The 23107-nt window shown below is 44.6% G+C and overlaps 5 protein-coding genes across 5 annotated transcripts; 3 read left to right on the top strand and 2 right to left on the bottom strand.

The window, feature by feature from the left end:
- Positions 1-337: 337 nt before the first annotated feature.
- AK88_03034 (uncharacterized protein) lies at positions 338-4927 on the top strand (the record flags this gene model as incomplete). The annotated part of the gene is made up of 1 exon (XM_012480657.1): positions 338-4927. The coding sequence occupies one exon, from the start codon at positions 338-340 to the stop codon at positions 4925-4927; it is 4590 nt and encodes a 1529-aa protein (XP_012336080.1).
- A 284-nt stretch (positions 4928-5211) lies between these two features.
- Positions 5212-8479, bottom strand: AK88_03033 (uncharacterized protein; the record flags this gene model as incomplete). The annotated part of the gene is made up of 2 exons (XM_012480656.1): positions 5212-5292; positions 5396-8479. The coding sequence occupies 2 exons, from the start codon at positions 8477-8479 to the stop codon at positions 5212-5214; spliced, it is 3165 nt and encodes a 1054-aa protein (XP_012336079.1).
- A 587-nt stretch (positions 8480-9066) lies between these two features.
- Positions 9067-9822, bottom strand: AK88_03032 (uncharacterized protein; the record flags this gene model as incomplete). Its single annotated transcript, XM_012480655.1, has 2 exons — positions 9067-9132; positions 9262-9822. 2 exons carry the CDS (start codon positions 9820-9822, stop codon positions 9067-9069), a joined length of 627 nt encoding a protein of 208 aa, XP_012336078.1.
- An 875-nt stretch (positions 9823-10697) lies between these two features.
- On the top strand, positions 10698-16985 carry AK88_03031 (uncharacterized protein; the record flags this gene model as incomplete). The annotated part of the gene is made up of 4 exons (XM_012480654.1): positions 10698-13459; positions 13590-13814; positions 13960-14023; positions 14835-16985. 4 exons carry the CDS (start codon positions 10698-10700, stop codon positions 16983-16985), a joined length of 5202 nt encoding a protein of 1733 aa, XP_012336077.1.
- A 1092-nt stretch (positions 16986-18077) lies between these two features.
- Positions 18078-22845, top strand: AK88_03030 (uncharacterized protein; the record flags this gene model as incomplete). The annotated part of the gene is made up of 2 exons (XM_012480653.1): positions 18078-18254; positions 18436-22845. The coding sequence occupies 2 exons, from the start codon at positions 18078-18080 to the stop codon at positions 22843-22845; spliced, it is 4587 nt and encodes a 1528-aa protein (XP_012336076.1).
- Positions 22846-23107: the final 262 nt, after the last annotated feature.

Here is a 23107-nt window from a genome sequence, read left to right as displayed (position 1 = left end):
AAAAAAAAAAAAAAAAAAAAAAAAAAGTGAGGGGTGGTCTAACTACAAGGTGTAATAAAGGACAAAGTATCCTTTTTCCTATTTTTGCTTCTTCTTTTTTTTTATTCTTTCTTTCCCTTCCTGCGACTTGCCCCGTTTGCTAAAAAAAAAAAAAAAGTATCCATCCTTTAGGGTTCCCGTTCCCCAATGCGCCTAACCGATTTGTCAACCCACCGTACCTGCACATAACCCCTATTTGGAACCTCATAACATAATTGTAGGGGGAACTTTCCTCCCACGATAGAGACAAGGTAGCAACTCCCAGTAGGTTCTAAAAACACCTTTGTTAAATCCTCCAATGGAGAAAGCAGGTGGACATTCAGCTCAAGGTACAAATATAGATGAATTGGGGGAAAAAAAAACTTGTGGAGATGAAAAAGGAGGTTCCTTTTGTGAGTTAAATATGGAGGGGATGGTTGTAGATAGCTTGAATGAACATGTGACAGGAGTTTCTATTTCCTCGAAAGAGGATAACGTGAGCCGAGGTGGAGAAACTCCCACGTTAGTAGTCCAACCAGATGATGAGACATTCGAGTTGACTTCACCTCTCCCTGTGGACAAGAGTGACAAGGAATCTCCGGGGGGAAATGAAGCAAATGAACGAGATGAACGAAACGAACCTGAGCAGCAACACGTGGAGCAGACGGAGCAGGTGGACAATGAGGAGTACCTCTACGTAAGCGAACATCTTAGGATTAAAAAAGACAAACAGATCTTTGTGAGCAACGCTCTGAATGATTACATCAACGAACACCTGAACTTTTTCAGTTCATGTGACGAGAAATTTTTTAAAAACGAAAATGGAGAGGCAGAAAGGTTCATGGAAATTGGATTAAATCTGAAATACTTGAGGTATAGGGACAGAATGAAGAGGAGGAAAAGGCGGGTCGTCAGCAGGGGGGGTGAAGCATCCTCTAATGCTACTTCAACAGTGGAGGGTACTATGAGGAAAAAGTCCTCAGACAGCCACGTCGCCTCATCTGATAGCAGCAGCCTCTTTTCCAATTCGTCTTCAGAAGAAGAGGATCCCCTCAACAAGAGCCCCTGCACCTCGGACGAGGATATACTTGAGCAGCTGCATTTCGACAAAGAGTCCTTACGTACAATGAAAAAGTTAGAGCGATCTAAGAACGCCTATTTTAAATACCTGAGCGATTTGTGTGTCAAGTACGACATAATGAGTCGCTTCACTTTACCCTACTTGGAACGAGTGAAAGGGGTGATTAGAAAATCTCCCGCTCCTTTGAGACAGAGAAGAGAAACAAGTGATGTACCCATAGAGGCAATGCAGCTTTTTCTGGAGGACGAGGAAAATGCCAAGAGGATTGAACTATGCCAGAAGAGGTTAAGATCTGATGTGGTTAATTCGATGTTTGGTTTTCATATCATCAGTGATACTCACCCGATGAAGGTTCCCATTAAGGGTGTCAATCGTTTGGGTGCGGGGGAAATGAGTTCGAGCATGACCACGTCTACTTGCAACCCCTTTGTATACAAGTCTTCGCAGAGCACGAAACGTGTGGAGACTTTCAAGCAAGGCGATAATGCCTCGCATGGGGAGGAGGGAACCAAGAGGAGGAGACGACAAGGTGTCATGAAGGAAAACAATCATAGGGGTAGAAGCCAAATGAGGGGAAGAAGCACGGGGGGAAGAAGCACGGGGGGAAGAAGCACGGGGGGAAGAAGCATGGGGGAGAAAAACTACCTGAATGATTACATTAAAAAGGTGCAAACGAATTCAAAATTACACAATAGAGTGGGGACCATCAAGGAGTACATTTTACTTTCTAACTGGAATGAGCTGAGGAGACACCACCACACCGTGAAGCTAATGTCGGACCAACGAAGGAGTAATGCCAAGCTGCTTGCTAACCAATGTTATGAGCAAATGAAGCTAATTGAGAAAAAGAGGAAAATAATTATCGAACGGGAAGAAAAAGAACGTTTGAGATTGCTCAAGGAAAACGACATGGACGCTTATATGGATTTACTAAAGAATACAAAAAATAAGCGACTCCAGGAATTGCTAGATGTGACGGAGGAATTTTTAACGAACATGTCATCATGCGTGATGTGGCAGAAGAAGGAAAGTGCATCTGATGTTGTGTCTCGAGATGAACCTTCATCAATCGGTTCGAATGAAATGGATTCTACATATCATTCGAAGGGTACAAATATGGCCATGAAGTCTAATTACAAGGATGCCCGGGAGAAATACCTTCTTGTGTCTCACTCGGTTAGAGAGAAGGTGGTGCAGCCGTCGATCTTGATTGGAGGAACCCTAATGAAGTATCAACTGGAAGGGTTAGAGTGGCTCATCTCTCTCTACAACAATAATTTACATGGGATCCTTGCAGACGAGATGGGTCTAGGGAAAACTATTCAAACGATTAGTCTGTTTGCCTACCTAAAGGAGTTTAAGTGGGGAGGCATGTGTGATGGGAAAAGTGAATCTGGTGGTGGTGCAAGAGGAAGACATCCGAAGAATCTGATAATAGTACCTTTGTCCACATTACCAAACTGGATGAGCGAATTCGAAGCATGGTGTCCTTCGCTTAAAGTCATCACATACAAAGGAACCAAGTGGGAAAGGAAGGGATTAGCAAAACTGATGCTCGAATCTGAATACGACATTTGTCTGACCACCTTCGATTTTGCTATAAAGGAAAAAGCATTGCTCATAAAATTTTTTTGGACCTACATAGTAGTAGATGAAGGGCACAGAATGAAAAACAGTAAATCGAGATTTCATATGATTTTAAAGGATTTTAAAAGTAAGCATAGGGTACTGTTGACTGGAACACCTTTACAAAATAATCTCTGTGAGTTGTGGTCTCTTTTGAATTTCCTATTACCAAAAATTTTTTCCTCTTGTGAAGATTTCGAGAGATGGTTTATACGCCCATTACATAATGATAAGGATGTACAAGACGTGGTCATAACAGAAGAGGAACAGCTGCTAATTATAAATAGGTTACATAGCGTCCTCCTCCCTTTCATGTTGAGGAGAGTAAAGAAGGATGTGTTAAAGTCACTACCGAAAAAGTACGAGTACAACGTATATATAGATTTGTCTTTATACCAGAAAATGCTTTACCGCCAAATTGAGATGAAAGGGTTCATGCAAATTAATAAGAATGGCTCCATTAGTAACAAGTCATGTCACAATATGGTGATGCAACTGAGGAAGGTCGTGAACCATCCGTATCTTTTCCTTGAAGAGTACAACCTTGACGATTGCTTAATAAAGTGCAGTGGGAAATTTGAAGTGCTAGACAGGATGCTTCCAAAGCTGCTCAAGTTTCGTCACAAAATTTTAATTTTCTCCCAAATGACAAAACTGATGGATATCCTCTGCGACTACCTGGACTACCGCGGACACCGCTTCCACCGCCTCGACGGAAACATCGGCCTGCACGAGAGGAGGAGGATCATCGAGCAGTTCAACCGCGTTGGCGTGGATGAAGCGGATAAAGCGGCTGGTGTGGATGAAGCAAACGACGCAAATGGCGTGAGTGGAGCGGGTGCCTGTGAGGGTGACCCCCTGGATGAGCCAAACGGGGGGCACGACGAAACCATGATTTTTATGCTGTCCACTCGCTCGGGCAGTCTAGGCCTAAACCTACAAACAGCGGACACGGTGATCATCTTCGATAGCGACTTCAACCCCCACCAAGACATACAAGCCATGTGCAGGTGTCATCGAATTGGGCAAAAGAATGTCGTAAAGGTATTCCGGTTCATTACTCTGTCTGGAGTAGAAGAACTCATTTTCCAAAGGGCACAGGATAAATTAACCATGAACGACAAGGTAATACAGGCAGGTCTATTTAATAAAATATACAGTGATGAGGACAGAAAGAATAAGCTCAAAAATATTTTACAAAGGAGCCAGAAGGGACAAGTCATGGTGCACTCCACCAACCCACTGCTACTCAACTACTACATGCAGAGGTCAGATGTGGAGTTGGAATATTTTCTCAGATTCGATGAGAGGTACTTCGGCTCCGAATTATACACACATCTGAAGACTCTCAATGAGGACAAGCCAGACGCGGTGCAGTTGACGTATATGAGTGAGGACGACGAAATGGGAGGCGGCGAAATGGGAGGCGGCGAAATGGGAGGCGGCGAAATGGGAGGTGGCGAAATGGGAAGCGGCAAAATGGGAAGCGACGAAATGGAAAAGGAAAAACTGCCTCCAGATGAACCGCCCATAGAAGAAGCCCTCTCCTGGGAGGAACAACGCAGTTCCATTTTGAAGGAGGAAAACCAAAACGAAATCGAGGCAGTTTTAATAAAAAGCAAAAAGCTTGTTAACAAGGACGAACTTCCGTCGTATCTCTTTTACGAGGACATAGACGACGGAGTCGAGGTGGAGTTCAAGAGGACGCGCAGGCAAATTAACGTGCACCTCATGGACGAGGAGAATCTCTCCAATGTGGAATTTCTGCAGTTGATTGATTCAGGGGGGGAAGCGGAAGAAGAAGCGGTGCGCAGCGACACGGTGAAAGAGGAGACGGAGATAAGTGAGAAGGAGAAGGGTGAAGGCGCAGGGAATGACACCACCAACGGCCAGCCGCAACATGGCGACCCCGTAAATGATGACCTGACGAACGGCGAGCCGCAAAATGGCGACCCGGCAAATGATGACGACTCGCCAGGCACACGAACTCCCCTGGGCGCGCACACCATCGAGCGACCGAACAAGAAAAGCAGCCCCTACAACTTCAGACGCTCGGGCACAACGGAGCGCACGTACTGCACCAGAAATGGGCGGATTAGCGAGGGCAGCAGCGTCACTCCACAGAGGGGCAAAAGGAAATCGAGCAGCCCTGGGGAGGTACGACTAAATCAGGACAAAAAGAAAAGGAAAAGTAGGGGGTAGGCGTACAGAAGCGGTTAGCTTCTCCCAACTGGTCACCTACAGAGCACCCTGTGCATTAGCGAGAACATGCGCCAAAAAAAAAAAAAAAAACAGTGCCTCCCAACTGTGTAATGAATTATTCATTTTTTTTTTTTTAAAAGACCCCTTTTTTCTCTGCTTCCCATTTTCGACCATTTTATTTTACAACTGTAATATATGCCACTTGTCATCTGTTGAGAAATGATATGCTTGTGTGTAAGGGATAGTGGTGAGCATGCTCCTTCGTCTTCACGGGGGACACCACGTTAGCAGGGCTTCCTCCTGAGGCATATATCGACTTGGAAGGGGTGATGGACGAGCTCGCTTATAATTTCGTCTTGGGTAGTCTGCAAAGTCGAGAAAGTACATGTTTGTATTAAGGTGAGGGACATTACACCACGGATGTTGTACCGCCGATGCTCTCCCCCGTTCCGCTTCCTTTCTCCCTACCATGTGCGCCAGGATGGACAGGACCTGTTTGTGGAGCTTAGACGAAGCCACGACCCTCTCGTTGTTCAAGCTCCTCTGCGCACTGAGGGAAGAATCGATGTAGGAGCAGCCTAGCGCGTATGTCCTGTGGAGAAGGGATAGCTGTGTAAAGGTTAGCTCATTCAGTCGCGATGACAAGCATCGCTTATGCGAACCATCTTCAAGAAGACAATCATTTGGGTTCTCCTCCGCAAGGTGCAGAAGTACATTCTGTATTGCCCAAAGGATGCTTCGCGCATTGGCTAAGTTTTCGAAGTAGTCTCCTTCATGAGGAGATTGTTTCTTCATTGGGGGTTCCGTTGTCCTTCCTCTGCTACCAATTGCTGTGTTGTTGAGTCGTAGGGGGGTCTTCTTTGGGAGGCTCTTCGCAGTGGCATCCATGCAAGCTTCCGCATCGGCCACTGTGTAGCATGGCATGACGACATGTGAGTGATTTGTCCCTCCTGGTGAGTCTCCACGATGGGTGTGATCTCCTCCAAGTGGAACCGTCACTCGAGTAGAGCACTTATTTTTAACATTGTTCTGTTGGTTAGGAGAGGTATCTCCACCTAGCGTGGTGACAGTGTACACACAAGCTGTCTTTCTCCCTTGATTGGATCTCAACCCATCCGTCTCGTCCATAATAACATCACGTTGGTAATCGGGTTGAGTTAATTTTATGAATGGGATTATTTTTTCTTTCATTTCCTCACAAGTCGGAATGGGTACCTTTGCAATATAATTCTGAAGGCGTTGCTTTTTTTTTTTTTTTTTTTTTTTATCATACTTATTGTTGTTCCCTCTTTCGTAGAAGTTTAAATTGTGCATATAAAAACTTAACTCGGGTGGTACGTTTTTTCTACTCTGGTCATTCCTTACGTGGGGGGAGGAAGACATACCTGTGAAGGCATCTCCATGAGTGAATGCCTCCTCCCCGTCTGAACTGTCTTGCGGAATGTCAGTCTGAAGGCAAAACTTTTTAAGCACTTTGAAAAAAAAACAAAAAAAAATCCTCCTATTGTGGTGATGTATGTGTGTGGAGAGGAGAAGCATAATCTGAATGAGTGGAGTCAAACGAAGTGAGTTGGCTAGCTGATCGACGGGAAAGTATTTATATATATGGTATCTACTGGATGGGTTGAAAAAGCTAGGGATGATTTCCCTCGACTGGATGTGCAACATTGTGTAGCAGAGAAGGGGAAAGTCCTTTCTGCTGATATGTGTGAATTTTTTTTTTATCAGGGAGAGGAAGTAGTGCGCCCACTCTTCATCCAGGTGTATGTCGTTTTTGATGAGGACTTTTATGAACCGCAGGAGTTGGCTGATTTTTACGTTTTGGAAGTTTCTACGGGGGACAGTTTCGGGTGCGGAGTCTCCCCCCTCCTGTATAGTGTGGAGTTTATCGCACCCCCGTTTATGGGTCCTTTTCCCTCCCCTTATGCTTCTGCTTTCCCCAGGGGTGTCCCTCCGAGATGCGCCCCTTGGACGAGGCGGCCTGTACCGATTCACAATCGCCAATAGCAACCCATTATGTGTGTAACCCAGCATGTCATGTATATTTATGGCCAATCGGGTGAGTCTTCTGGAGCTGACTTGGTCTAAATTTTCCACTACATATGCGGTGACACCATCCAGGAGATTCATATCGTAGTGTTTATTCCTGGCGCAGAGAGATAACACTTTGCAAACTTCCCCCACGGTGTATTCATTTGTCTTTTTTTGAATAGAAATACATAGGTGTTGACTTATGCGAGTGATGGCTCTGGTCAGTTGTATTGTACTAGCTTTGGGGTCTACTACCTTTGTGTCCCTTTTGGCTTCTCTCCTCGCATTGGTTAAGTAGTGCACCGCGCTTATGAGCTCATCTGGTGAGAGATACTCACACTTGGCATTTATGTAGTCCGCCAGTTTGGCCGTGAAGGACTTTAACGACTCATCCCCATTTAGGTAGAGTCTCCCTCGATGTAATACCTTTACGTATTTCATATATGTATCGTTCAGCTGTCCCCCTCTTCCTAAAATCATATAAGCACAGTCCTCCATCAACCTATTACACATTTCCAGTTCTAATTTGAATTTTCTTTTCATCCATTTGGCATAGGTCAAATGAAAGAGGTGACTTTTCCCCCTCCCACATGGGGGAAGTGATTGGAGTGCATTTTTCTCTTTCTGTGATAACTTAAACTTATTGTGTAGTCCTTTTGGTGAATGACTCCACTTAGGGGAAGACTTCCCGTTGAGTCGTTTCATCTGACAAGGTGATACATGGATAGAAGGGACTCTGTTTTGTACTAACCCAAAGTGGTCAAATTTACCCCAATGAATGGCTCCCTTGTTTAGCCCCCAAATGGATCTTCCTTTTTGTGACTTCAAATTTTTCTTTATTTCAATTCTCAGATTGACACATGACTGCAGGAACTTAACACATATCTGCTCGTTAGTGTCGGCCATGCTCCTTCCCATGCTGATTATGCACCTTAAAATTATAATTAGGAAATTGAATCGGTGCCATTCAATGGAGGTGTAAAAATTGAAGAGGTGCATTAGGTCTACTATGTCTAAGGTGTCGTTGACACCCCGTTGGAGAGGCTCACTGGGGAGGTACTGCACGTGGTCATATAGGCTGTTTGCACCATTCGGTTGGTTCTCCTCGAGACTGTTAAGTGTCTTTCCTTCCCTTTCCTGTAATTCTTGCGAGAACACCCGCGCCAGATCCGCACAGACTGGGTCGTTGCGCCCGAGGAGGAGGCGCACGTTGTGGAAGTTTTGTATGGTTCTCTTCAGCATACGCACTTTTGGTGTGCGCTCCGTTGGGGGGTCTCCACGTGGAGCGAGCGAATAGAGAGACCCATCAATCATTCCTTGCGCAGTACCACTGATTAACTTGTGCCCTGGGGTGGGGCTCGTGACCCCTCCATCCAGGCTGACCTTACAAAGGAGTTCCCCCCAAAGGGATTCTCTAACTGCCCGTTTGAAGCGAAGCAGCACATACCTACCGCTGCGCTTCCCCTTCTTAAGTTTATTTTTCTGTTCAAGCCATTTGATTATTTCTTTTTGGTAGTACATTGGTGCTTTTTCTTAAAGTGAGTTTGAACGTCGGTTGCATCCCCGCTGAGGTGTGTAACAGTAACACCTACACGTGTGCCGCTACCCCCATGCGTGTGTATAACTGACGACGTCGCAATGGGGGTTTGTACGATCGGTCAGTTGTACAGAAGTAGCATTTTTAAAATAAAAGTTGAAGGGGAGCATTATATTTTCCATTTGTTCCAACTTAAATCAGCGTAGGCACTTCCCAATTCAATTTGCATTTTTTAAAAAGGTCCTAACTGTTCACATGTATAAGTGTTAAAGCGCAGGCGTCGTCACCTCCTAACCGCTGCACTTTATTTGTCCCTAGCATTTGCATCGTTCCTTTGTGCGTTATTTCTCCCGTGCGAGTAACAATGGGGAAAAAAAAAAAAAAAAAAAAAGAAGAAGAAGCGGAAGGTGCATTCGGCAGTTGCCTTTATACATTTGGGCACTAACGACGAGAATATCCTGTGTACGGACGCTCCCCTCCTCTTCAAATCCGAATGGCAAGAAAAAAAAAAAAAACAAATTTGCGAGCAAAATTGAACGAAAAAGGCGTTGCAGAAGGGAAGGGCATTATCCTACAACACTGTGGGGTTTTTCTTTATCGTGATGACGACTCCGGTAACTCTTCGCTGCTTGGTCCTCTGCGGATGGGAAGAAGCGGGTGCAACGTGGTGTAGAGAGTGATAAGAACGCGTTACGTGGTGCAAATCAATGTGTGTGGCGCAGGCTACCCCCTCGCGCGGCAAGTATATGGCAAAAGGACACCCTACCTCCCTGTACTTGTGCAAAGAGGGGTCATAAGGCTGCCTCGCAAACGCAATCACAGCATCGTAGTCGTCCTGCAGGAACTCCTCCTTCACCGTATACGTGTTAGATATGACGGTATCATTCATGTGTAGCGTTTTGCTTTCAACATGAATGTTAATGAAAGAAAAAACATCAGCAAACTTTGGCTTCTTTTCTTTCTTGGTGGCCATTTCTTGTACCTTCTTTATAAAAGTAGAATAAAAATTTATAACGTCCTGAAGGATGTAAGATGCTCTGAGGATGTTTGTCCCAACGGCATAAATGGACACTTGATCTTCCCCGGATGGCTTATACGCATTGTGTACCTGTTTGTTGTCTCCATCAATGACCATTTCCACTTGCTTGATACCACTATTAAGAACCTTAATGACTCGGTCATAGTAAATTTTTATTGGTTTCCCTGACGTTATGTACACATCTGTTTTTTTTTTTTGCAACACACAGGTGTGTTCCTTTTGGAAAGTCTCGACGGTTACTTTGGTTTTTTTTTTTTTTTTTTTTTTCTTCTTCGTTATGTCCTCCATGGTTTCAGGGCAAAGCGGGATGATTAACTATTTCGCCTCTCACGTTGCCCGCTTCGTGCAACTGCCATGGGCGTCTCCACAATTGGCAGGGGGGTCTAGTCAAAAGGCGAGTTCATATATACTCCGTCACGACGGGTACATATATGAGTATAGGGGAATGGAACAACTCAAATGGATAGCGACTTGCGGGGTAGATTTAATCCGCTTGGCAAAACGGGGAGGGGTGGTTGGATCAAAGAAGGTACCACCGCGGCGAGGTCACCCCAATTGGCATTCTCTTCATTGCGTGGGGCGGAATTATGGAGGCGTGCAAGCTTGTGCGATTTACGTGACGGTAGGTGGAATAAGCACAGTTGCAAATGCTTAAAAAGGGAAAAGGTGAAGAAATTTTTTTTTTTTTTTTGCCCCATCACGTGGTGGAGGAGTGCACGTGTATGCAAGTACCCCTGTTGTGTATATATATATATGTATGTATATTTTTTTTTTTTTTTTTTTCTGCAGCGGAAAATCGCGGTTGAGGGATTCACCCCACATAGGAGGAAAGCCCCGCATATGTCACCTTTTGAGGATTCTCGCGATACGCGTTATCGTCTCCGTGCGGCTCCTCCAGTCACACAGGGGCGGGGAAAGGGGAAACCGCGTCGTTGCAACACAGCGGCCTCTTGGCAACATCGCCGCTTTGCAGCGCCGCTCTGTAACGCCCCTCCGCAACGCCGTGGTGATTCCCCGAAGGATGCAAACCAACGGATAACATGATTGCAGCCGCGTGTGCGCTCTCCAAAGGGGTCCTCAGGATTAAAAGGGGGAGGAGAATGCACCACTATGTGTTTGTCTACACACGTAGATCCGGTGCCCGATCGTTTGTCGGGACAGCCATGGGGAAAGGCGACGCACGCAACGATACAAGCGTGAGTCAAGGGAAAAAATGCTTACGTCATTTGGTCAGACTGCAAAGGGAGTTATATTCTTTACTCAATGTGAGCAGCTGGAAAGGTCATTTGGTGTCCCCATGTGACAGACTGCGCGGTGGGGCGGCGTCAAATAGGGACAACAAAGGTTCCCCACAAAATGCAGCGCTAATCGAAGCGTCAACAGAATTTTCAGATGAAGCCCCGGTAGAAGCCCCAAACCACCTGAACAAGTCAGTCAGAACATTGCACAAATGGACCCCCTTGGACAGTAAAAGGGAAAACATTTTGGCCACTACGGTGGAGGAAAAATACATAGAAGAAATGCTCAATCGTATGTATACCCTAATGAGTAGAACCGCGCTAAGCAAAGCTCTCCAGCTGAGCGAACAAGTGAGCAACAAGGATCTTTACACAACCATTTTAATGAAGTACTTCCATAAGATTAATAGGAGGGATAGAAGGGGAATGCGTCGCGGAGGGACCATCAGCTGGAGCGGAGACACAGCGAACGAGTTGTTAAACCTGTTCCTCGTGTGTACAGATTATTACGTGCGTATGAAGGGGGTTCAGGGGGGAAGCATGAGGATACACACCTGTGAGGGGAACCAATTTGAAGATACCCCCTCTGTGTGCAGGGACGTATTGGGAATCCTCTCGCAGGAACTTCGCACAAATTCGTGCACCTTCAAAGTGAAGGAAATGAACGACTTGGTAAGTGCTATGCTGCGACTAAGAATGGTTGACCCGTTTGTGGTGGATGAGGACATTGCAAACTATCTGATTAAAAGGTTTTCCTCTCAACTATTCCGAGCGAACTGTTCTGTGGTAGAAGCGGGGGCAGGTGGACCCAACGAAGGCGAATGCCGCAGCAAAGGTAGAGAAGACGGGGGTGACGGTGTTGATGGTGGGGGCAGTAGACCCGCATTATCTTCAACGGGAGAAGCGGCCCGCGCACCCCCATGTCGCTCGATTCATCTGGGAGATTTGGCCAAAGTCCTATACCAAGTTGTAACCATGAATAAGAATCTGGTGAGTGAGAAAAAAGACTCCCCTTCGGATCGGTTCACAGAGGAGCAAAAAAGTTTAGTGAATGCCATCCTTGCGTATTCAAAAAATGAAATTAAAAAGAGCACAGTTGTTAAGGACAAGCTGTTTTGGCGAAGTTGCACCTCCCTGCTTTACAGCCTAACCGTTTTGTATAACAAAAAATGGCACGCGGATTGTATAGAAGTGTATGACCACGTAGTAAGGGCATATAATGAATGCTTCGATGTGGACCTTTCTGAATTGATTAGCCTTAACTGCCATGAGTTTAAGAATTTCGGGACGGAGCATGGGCCTGAGGAGGAGGTAAAGAGAGCGTGTCTTGTTCGAAGCATTTCCCATTTTTGCAACTCCAAGGCGACATCAATCAAGTTCGTCCTGTCCACAAAAGAGCAGCGAGAGGAGAAACACACATTGTTCCTCTGCCTCGAGGAGTTAATTAAGCTGGCGTACGCTGTGACCTTTTTTTACAAACAAATTGGGTCCTCAGGGGAGGACATAAAAACCACGTGGAGTCATCGTATACGAGGAGTCATCTCGTCCTTGCTGCTCGTTACGGACGGGTTGGTGGAGCGCGCTGTTGTGGAGGTCCTTCCAGTGAAGAGGCAAAGGGATGAAGATGAGGGGGAGAGAAGCACACGCACCCTCCTTCTCAAACGCTTAAGTCATTTAACAAATGTATATTATGAGCATCACATTGGGGACATGAAGGTCCTGTGTGCCATAACCATTTTAATTAGCAAATGCAAGGATGTCGATTTGGTCGTCCTGAGCAATATTTTAAATATTTTTACAAAATTGGATTTCTCCTATGACGCCTTTTTTGTGAGTTTTTTTTTTTCGAATTGTATGGGGAAGGGTTACCTTGGTGAGGAGGTTTTGAAGGTTCGCTTCTTTCAGCAGAATGGGCGTCGCGAAGATGGGTTGAGTGACCAGACTGAGGAGAGAAATGCCCTTCAGGAGGAGAAAGGGAAAAAACCCATGGCTTTTTACATATGGAGGGCATTCATTAAATGTGTGAAGAGGAGTGTGGTGGACAAGCAAAAGTTGAAAGATCTCTCCCCTGTTAATATCACCAAACTTATGAATGGGCTTATGTATTTCAAGTGCTTAGATAAGCAATGTATAGAAGTTCTAATGAGGATAATAGCAGCCCAGTATAGGAAGGGTGAATCAGTTGGGGTTATAAACGGGGCGGATCGAAGTGAAGTAAATATGTATGGCGCAACAACAGGGGTACCAAACTTCAACTTAATCTCGTTGGGGTCGCTCCTCAACTACATGAGCATGACGGACGACATCCAGTGTTACGAAGCGAAGATAAAGCTTGTTCAAATGATAGCACAAAAGGTAGTGCATCGGGAAAATTCATTCGATGCAAGATTGCTCTGTAGTATTTATATCAGCTATGCCAGATTGAATATACATGACGTAGGTCTTTTTTATATAATAAGAAAACGGCTTAATGTGAGTCAGTTAAATGACCTGAACGTGTTAGGCATGCTTTCTTATATGAACAAAGCAGGAATATATGACGAGGAACTTTTACGCACTTGCTTTAACAACGCTTTTGCCAAGTGGAGAAACAAAACGAAGCAGCGATTGTCTTATGCAGTTCACCTTTTATTCATCTTAACCTCGATAAGCCAAACTTACCTGTTTGATAATTTCTACACAATTATGTACCGCGCGTTGGAAATTATTTCCTATGTGTATAGTGTGTGCAAGGATGGGGATGAAGAAGAAACAAAAAAAAAAAAAAAAAAAAAAAAAAAAATTATCGTACAATTTCTTTTCCATGTTACTTATCAGTCTACACACTTTTCACCACTTTTTCTTGGACATTCATTTGGGGGGAAATGCCGGAAGAGTGTTGGACAGTGTGAGCAGAGAATATTTGAAGATTTTTAATTTTTTTTTGTGTCAACATTGGGAAACCGTGGAGGAGGGGATGGGCGCTACGAATTCTCAAATTCAGAAGAATGTGCTGACCGCGTTGCGCCAGGTGGTCAGCAAAGACGTGTGCATTTCCTATGAGTACGCCTTGCACGGCACGCCATACCTGGTTGACATGGTACTGCACCGGGGGATAGCTGGTGGGTCATCCCTTCTTCCGAGTAAGCTTCGCCGGTGTCTGCCCCCATCGTGTCCCCCCACACCTGTGCCTGCCCATTTCGTCCAGCAACATGCCCAAACTTCTTCAAATTGTTAGCATCGATCTGGAGCCGTCGCTCACCAACAATTGGGTAATTCGTAAGTAGAGGTTTCACACAAGACGGATATGGAGTTAACCTTGGCGACGCGCCCGACGCCGCTACGTGTATAACTCCACCCAACCTGCAAGTACGGCGCGCTCCAAATCAATTTTTCACTGCCCAACGTGCAAAGAGGGCGGGGAGGGGGACAGTGAAGGGATTCCCCCACAACATGAAAACAATGATGAAGCCGCGCTAAAGTGGGGGGACGTGTACACGATGTGGGACAAAATGATGCAAAAAAAAAAAAAAACATAAAATAAATAAAAACAGAAAATCCTACGTGCGAGGAGGAAATCGTTTCAGTAGCGTCGTTTTCCTTTTTTGTTCCTTTTCGAAACGAGTTGCGCGATCCGAGGGAAAGCACCCGCCAGTGCGTGTTTAAAAAAAAAATATATATATATATATAACATATATATGTTTTACAAGGGCATACCCATAGTTACGACCCGATTGATCTAGTGAGAAAAAAAAAAAAAAAAAAAATGCAAAACAGTACAATGCAAAAAAAAAGGTCAGTGCGGAACGAATGAGCAGACTACAAAAAGTAAAATAGTGATATAATAGAGCGGGCATGACGGCCATACCCCTTTTAAGCTCTTCATCCCAGTTGAGGAGGAAGATCTTGCGCAAGGTGTAGCCCGATGCGGTTCATTCGATGAAGCTCGTCCGGAGCGACCATGCTGGACGACGCAGTGTGCGCGACGTAAAAGCTGCGTGCTTGTATATACAACGTATCCACGCTTAGCGCGTGACGCGTGACTCTGCATTTGGCCGCTGCCCCCTCCCCCCCACCGCAAAGATGGAGACCAACCCGTACGTGTTTAAAAGCCTGGTGCAGATCTACGAGGAGTATCTAAACTTGATCATACACCGGGTGAAGGGTTACAAAGTGCTGATCCTGGACGACGAGACGAAGACGATAATTTCCCTCATTTTCTCACACTCGTATATCCTCGAAAAGGAGATCTTCCTCACATTGAATTTTAACGACAGCAATATTTTTGAAGATGCGACTAGTAGCGGTGGAAAAAGTGATAAGTTTGATTTCAAGAATTACAAAATAAAAAATCTGAAGCATCTGAAGGCCATTTTCCTTTTAAGGCCAACACATACCAACATACTGAAGTTAATGAAGGAGTTGAGGAAACCAATATTCTTAGAGTACTACCTGTTCTTCACCAATGTCCTGAGCGATAAGTACACGGAGAAGCTAGCCAAGGCGGATGAATTCGAAGTCGTAAAAAATATTATGGAGTACTACATAGATGCATATGTCCTCCATGATAATTTGTTTTCCCTAAATATTGATTACACATCTTTTTTGTACAAAAATGATATTAAGCATTGTCTGTCCATGGGAGGTAGAGGTAGGAACAGAAGGAAGAGGGAGATGAGAGGTCCTTTTTTGAAAAATGCACCAGGTATGTATAACTGGACTGATGGAAAATATGACCTTGGGGGAGCTAGAAACAAATATGATAAGCTTACAATTGATGAGTTTGGACTTATTGGAGAAGGAAAGGAAGATGCCTTTTCCAATGCACAAATGCAAAATAGTGGTGATTACAATAGCAGTGTCCTTGTCGATGATGATGTGAGTAGCTACTCCAGTTTTGCCCTGTTTGAAAATCAAGTAGTTCAGAGGATAGTGGATGGAGTTTTCTCCCTTTTGTGTTCCGTTAAACAAGTGCCTGATATTATATACAATAGGAACTCTCCCATTTGTAAACACATAATTGATTTATTAAAAATTAAAATGTTAAGAAATGAATCTGTTTTTTCTGGTGTATTGGATGCGTATGAAAGGTATAATGGAGAAGTGGAGAAGCAAATAAAAATGGCTAATCAGCAGGGCGACCATAGTAACTACCAATTTAATAGCATTATTGGGAGTCAGTCTATGAGCCTGGGGACTGAGGGGAATTGTTGCTATATGTTAATTTTGGACAGAAGGGAAGATCCCATCACTCCGCTGCTAACCCAGTGGACGTATCAAGCGATGTTGCATGAACTCATCGGAATAGAAAACAACAAAATAAACTTGGGCAACAATTCAGAAGAATCTCAAATAGTGATGTCTTGCATCTATGATGATTTTTACAATGAGCATTTATTTGATAATTTTGGAGATCTCGGACAAGCAGTCAAATCATATGTAGATGTGTATCAACAGGAGACTTCTAAAAAGAGCAAATTAGAATCAGTAGATGACATCCAGAAATTTATAGAAATTTATCCAAATTATAAAAAGCTTTCTGGAAATGTTACGAAACATGTGAATGTCCTTCATAAATTTTCTGAAGTTGTGGAGAAGAGACAATTATTTTACATGTCCGAGTTAGAACAGTCCATCGCCATTGATTACAAAAAAAGTGAACACTTTAAGCAGGTCATTGAGACGATTAGAAATAAGGCGTACACCAATTATGATGTGTTAAGGCTATCCTTGTTGTATACGCTTAAATACGAGGACGAAGAAGAAGTCGAGATGATCAAAATGGAGTTGACCAAAAGGAATATAGACAAAGATCAAGTGTTACTCATAGATGCCTTACTAATGTATGCAAGTGAGGAGGCGAGAAATAATCAGCTTTTTAAAGAGCAGACATTTTTAGACCTTGCAAAAACGACCATAACGAGAACTATTAAAGGGACCTCCAACGTTTTTACGCTACACAAATCGTACATTTATTACCTCATTGAAGATTTGATGAAATCCAAACTGGACAGTCACACGTACACGACCACCAACTTGCTCAACATCGAACCGAATGTGAATAAGCGAGTCAACTCCATGATCATATTCTTCATCGGGGGGGCCACCTACGAGGAATACCGCGACTTGCAATATCTGAGCAAGCGATACAACATTTCCTTTCTGCTCGGCGCCACGCAAATCCACAACTCGCAATCCTTCCTGGCGGACGCGCTGCAGTTAGTCAAGGACTAACGCGGGGGAAGCTGCGCATTATAATCGGCACGAAGGACTGAGAGTTGTTTCGCCCCCGTTGCCTGCCTTTTTTGGGTTCCCCCTTTTTTGTGCCCTTTTTTTTTTTTTTTCGTTTTTTTTGCTCCTTTTGTCCGTTAACCTCACGAAGGTGCCCCAGACGTAACTATTTCCCCATTCGGCATTTGCCCTCCCATTTCCCCACTAAATACCACATTGGGATACCAAAACGATCTACCAAAGTGGCCCCAAGTCGTGCCACATGTGGTTGAGAAGCTTCCCTACTCCAATAGGCACACCGCATGGGGAAGTTGCATAGCCGTGACGCAATTACGTAACGCGCAGAGGCGTCTCTTCCCCCGAGGTGTGTGCCTATCCGAACATAGTCGTACAGCAGTCTAGCCGTGCAAATTTGAGTCTCACGCGCTGCTGTTCTTTTCAAAGTTTACACATGTCCCGTTTGGCGTTTTCCCCTTCTAAGCCAATGGCTTCAAAAAAAAAAACAAATAAAATAAATAAAAAATTACCTGACTGTTCAGGCAAATTGTGCCATTTATGCAGGGTAGGTAGCTAAATATCTGACCAGAGAGAGAATGAAAAAAAAAAAAAAAAAAAAAAAAAGGATGCACACACGAGAAAACGCGTCTCAACGCCAAACGAAAAACAAAAAAGTAACAGAACAGCTCTTCATACACGTACCGTTTACCCCCTGTGCATACACTTTGGAAAAGGCGCACATTAGCATGGGCCGATAATGGTGAGGGAGAAAAATCACACAGTAAGAAAGAGCAAGGCAGACGAAATAAACAAAGCGAAATATACAAGCATAAAAAATACACACACGGGTGTATACCTATTTATGTGTGTTTAATTTTTGTTTTTTTTTTTTGTTCGAACATCCCCACCGCAAGCCTACCAACGTTGCAGCGCCAAACAAATTAACTAACTGCGCTGAAGAGTGTGAAAAGACACCCTTGGTTTGGAGAAACAAAGTGGAGCATGTAAAACAAATGCTACCGAAAATTCTCTGCCAAGAAAGACGAAGCGCTCAATTCGCGAAGCATTCAATGGAGTTTGGATTAGCCCCTTTAGGAAATGATAAAAGCGAAGAGAATCGAGTTTACCCCGCAATACGTGCACGGGTACTGTGGGGGCAGAAATAACATTTTCAAGTTCGCCAATAGGAAGGTTATATACCCCGTTGACAATTTAGTCGTCGTGTACGACCTGCTGGACACAGTGCAGTCCATCTTTGCCGAACACCTGAATGAGGTAGCGAAAAAAAAAAAAAAAAAAGAATGAGCAAAAAATGTGTTTAGCATAATTTGGCTCAAAATGTCCGATGTGTCTATCCGCGTGTACGTTTTACTAATCTGATTATGTCGAAATTCCACACCTGCAATGTAACCCATAATCGAATTGCTCTCATCGATCGTCCTGCCCCATTTTTCAGGTGACCCTGGTCAGGTGCACAGAAAGGGGTAGAACTGTTCTGAGTGTAGAGGAGAGCAACAGCCACGTGAGAATATACCTATGGGACAAGCACAACTTTAAAATTTTATCCAAAATAAAGATAAAGAAGAAACACTTTCTCGACCTAGAGTTTTTAAACGATGAGGACATTTTCCTTCTGTGCAAGTGGGCTGGTAAGTTAGTGTGTTTGGTTCTATCCGTGGAGAGCTGCCGCGACCAGGGGGTACGTCTCAGGCTGAGCAACGCGCGCGTGTTGAATGGGGTCGAAGGTTGTTACGAAGCGGCGCAACGGAAAAGAAGGCAAAATGCGGAACATGATGAGAACTGCGTCAAACGTGGCAACCGTGAGGAAGCCATCACAAAGCTTGAGAGACGCCTCATGGGAAGAGCGGCCACGGAGGGGAGCAGTGCTTTCTGGCTGTTCAGGAAAAAGCGTGCAAGGCCTGGTGCACACATAATTGCCAACCGAAGGGTAAGAGGGGCTACTCCTGACAAGTCCTACTTTAGGAAGATAGCCGCGACAGATGCGGCAAACATCGTGCAGGTGGAAGAGCGCAGAAAAGGGGGGTATACACATTATGAAATAACATTTGTAATCCCATTTATGAAGGAGAAAAAAAGGTCCAACAGGGTGCTAACAGAATTTAGAGTGTCCGTACCGATTCACAATAACGTGTGCATATACAACGGGGAGTACATGTTGTGTTACGTGTTGAAAAATGGAATCCTTTACGAAAGGCTGAGGAGTGAACGGGTTATGAATGCCTCATTTTTAAACGATGGCAGGTTTAGTAGACCAGAGCAGGGTCTCCACTTTTTTTCCTTCCTGTCGATGGAACTATTTGTGAATGGTTTACGTTTGTGTGATGTCTCAGGAGAAATGGCAAGAGATGAATCGCATGGGGAGTTCCCACCATGGACAGACGGCTCAGTTGCGGAGCAGATCATCTCGGAGGGGAATCCACCGAATCAAGATCCAATAATGAACGAGGCGCAGCTGAATTTGAAAAAATGTGTGGCTAATCAATTTGACAATTTTTTAGGGGATGAAATTAGTGCTATCGCGGTTGTCACCTGTTTGTGTGTAAAGGAGGGGGACGATATAGATGTTGTTTTGAAGCTACAAGAGGGAGTCAAGCATGGTGACCGAAACAATAACGCACAACTGCACCCCCAAAAAGGGAGAAACGCGAAGAAGGTCCCCTCACGAAGAAAAAAATTTTTGGTGGTGGGGACCAAACGAGGTGTAATAATAGTCGTAGATTTTAGAAGACCCCACAGGGTAGAACATGTAAGAAAGATTTCCGCCCACGGGATTGTTTCAATTTTTACGCATCAAAATTGGGTAGTGGTTCTGAGCTGTTCCGGGGTGTTACATTTTTTGGGGATGCCCAATTATGAGACTTCTAAATCGGTGGACATATTTTGCTCATGGGGGGAAGACTCTCCCTCTGTTGGTAGCAGCAGATTGTCCACCATGAGAGGTACATCCGATTGTACGCTCGTGGACAGAGGATCCCTAAATTCATTTGGAGGAAGCCCCCCTAGTAGCATGAGTGGTGTTCAAAGGGGAAACAACCCATCACGTAATTGTACTGAGCAGAAGGGAAAGGGATCCTCTGGAGGGTTATCTTCCTCCGTTAAGCAGGGTCCAACCCTGAATGAAAAGGATAGTAAAAGGATCGTATGCGCTTCTTGCCTGCTAGATATTTATACCCTCGTGTTAGGAACCTCCAATGATGAGGTGGTCCTTCACAACTTGATTTCCAATGAGACCTGTTCAATTAATAAACAGAGGCAAAAGATAAACTGCTTCTCATTAGACAGTGATCATATATTTTACAATGTAGAAAGGTGTTTGTACAAAATGAGTTTAATACACTATAACTCCCCAGTGAAGGTGGTGACTTTAACAGAGGGATCCATTTCATCCTTTGTGTTCCTGTCAAGTGGAGTTTTAATATGTGGGACGGTGAGGGGTAGTTTGTGCTTCTTTGCCGTTTCGGAGGCAAGGGCCAAAGTGATTAACAAGGTTCACATGAAGGACTTTGGTGCAGCAGGATTAAGGGTGGCGCGGTGCGTTAGGGGCATTCCCAACATTCCGGGTGGAATGTGTCGGTTAGGAAGAGAAGATGAACATGAGAAGAGTTCGAAGAAGAAGACCCCAAACGAAGTCATATGTTCAATTAGTAAAGTGTTACCTAATTGGAGAGTTGTAAAACGAAGAAACGGTGGAGAGATGGACGGGTTGGCACCTCGGGGGGAACAAATCAGTTGGCTAATCCTGAACAAGGGGAGGAATATCCTGTTGTGCGCAACTGAACGGTGTATATATTTGTTTAGAATCCACGTGGGGGGAAATGAAAAGGTCGACTTGAGGTACCTCAGATGCCTCTATTTTGGACAAACCATTGTTCATGTAAATTTGGTCCCAAATTACCACAACCTGTTCTACGTCGCAGTGAGGGAGGGTATTCATAACACGAGCAGTGGCAACCGCTACAACTACCACTTGTGCTCCTTCAGCTGCTCCAACAGTAGGAGAGTCAAAATGATTGACCTGTGCAGGAAGGTGTTACTTGAAAGTACGCGACTTTGTCCTTTTCTACTTCCACGTGGAGGACGCTTTGGTTTGCTGAAGGATAAAGTTGTTTGCCTTTTGAATCCTTACACCTTTGCAGTGTATTCATGCGGTGTTAGGAAGGGTTCGAGGCGGGACCAGGCAAACGTACAAAGAGGGGTCAGCAGCCATGTAAGCTGCGTTACCTCCTGGGGAGAATTGTCAAGTCGAGGAAAAATTTACTCCAAGGGGAAAACTACAACTTGTTCCTTCAGAAGTGCCCGCATGAGTGTTAGCCTTTTTTGGAAAAGTGGGAAGACGGATCGTGGGGGTCCAAATGAGTCGACGCTCCGCCAAGGGGCGCAGCGCGAATTGGGGGAAGCGGCTAAGGGGGACCCACACAAGAAGGAAGACATTTATAAGGCGCCTCTTAGAAAGCACCACCACGTTAACCACAAGCAGGGCACCGGCAAGCTCAAGCCAAGAAGTGAAGCAACGCTGAAGGGGGTTCCAAACTTGAGCAGAGGAAGTGGCCAGGCGAAGGAAAGACAAGAAGAAGGCAACAGAAGGAAAATGAAGGACTACACAAAATATAAACTGTTGAAGAATATTTTCCAAAAAAGGAAAAGCCTGGAGAGTGATGGTTTTTTTCTAGGCGCTAATCGACAGGGGGCCCTCGACATGGGGGAGAGGCATAAAACACATTTGGGAGTCCCCCCCGTTGGTGAAGGTCACGAAGGGGTAGAAAAAAATACTAGTTTAAGGGGACATAGCGGGTACATTCAGATGAACGAGGAGGAGGAAGATTATAATGATGATGAGCCAATTTCTAATCAGTGTAACGGAGACGCAATTGATCAGGAGAAAGTTACAAAGAGGACAACTCTCAGGATGTGTAGTCCCGAAGACTCGGTAAAAAAATATTTAAGCAAATACCTGGGTGTCGTTATTGTACACGAAGGTGTGGAAAGGGGAAAGACGTGCAACAACGCGGAGGAAAACCCGGACGGTGCTACTGGTGGCAAAGATGAGGAGGTATATTTTCCCCTAAGCGAAGGAATCATTAGCAAGGTGAACACTCGAAAATTACACATAGGGAGGAACAGCACCCAGGGAGGATTCCCTACACAGGGCATATCAGTTAAACCTTTGAGGACGGATAAAGATGTTGGAAGAACAAAGCTGAAAGGGAAGAAGACGCTTATTCGTGAAAAAGGTCTTAATGGAGGTTTCCCGAGGGGCATATCTCACAATGGGGTGAGGTGTAACCATAGGGGCGACGCAAAATGTGGAACACGTAGTTCTACTTCCACACGGGCATGTGATAAGCGTGAAGTGTGCGTAAAGGGTGGAGAAGCGCTCAGAGGGAGCAGATCCCGTGTTGATGATTACATAGACGGAATAAACAAAGACGTTGTTAAGCTAAACAATCACATGCATCGCATGTTCAATCGAGAAGGGAGTAACGCAAAGTGGAGCCCCCCTTGTGTTGTTAAACAGGGGGAAAATGGCCCCAGCACGTTTTTCAAGACAAACCAAAAAAACGATCCCCAAAAAATTTGCCGCATGAAAACACAGAATGATAAAATAAAGCCCGAAGAAGCGCGCAATAATGTGGTACTACGCCAGACGGGGAAAAACATTCAGTCGAGAGAAAATGAAGAGTTGAAGTGCCCTTTGAACATGTGCAAAATGCAGGAGAAAGGAAAAGACGATGGGGGGAAGACTCTCGTGGATGACATGGTGACCTCACCACGGGACTATACAAATGTGTATATAAAAGCCCCATTTGCTATTAATTCGATTGAAATTGTGCCTGATCATAGATGATGTGAATATGCGCTTTGTTCCATCCGTGATGGTACCGTTGAGGCAGGTGTGCTCCCATGCAGTTAATACACACTTGTATAGGCATTCCCCACATGTTGCGCTTGCACAGTTGGTATGTATATAAATATATACATATGTACATGCCTGCTTCCTTTGTTTAACATTTTCCTTTTTTATTTATTTTTTTCCCCTTTTTTATTTATTTTTTTCCCCTTTTTTATTTATTTTTTTCCCCTTTTTTATTTATTTTTTTCCCCTTTTT

This window comes from Plasmodium fragile (assembly GCF_000956335.1).
Source record: "Plasmodium fragile strain nilgiri unplaced genomic scaffold supercont1.32, whole genome shotgun sequence".
Taxonomy (NCBI): domain Eukaryota; phylum Apicomplexa; class Aconoidasida; order Haemosporida; family Plasmodiidae; genus Plasmodium; species Plasmodium fragile.
This window is presented reverse-complemented; position numbering and strand designations above follow the sequence as displayed.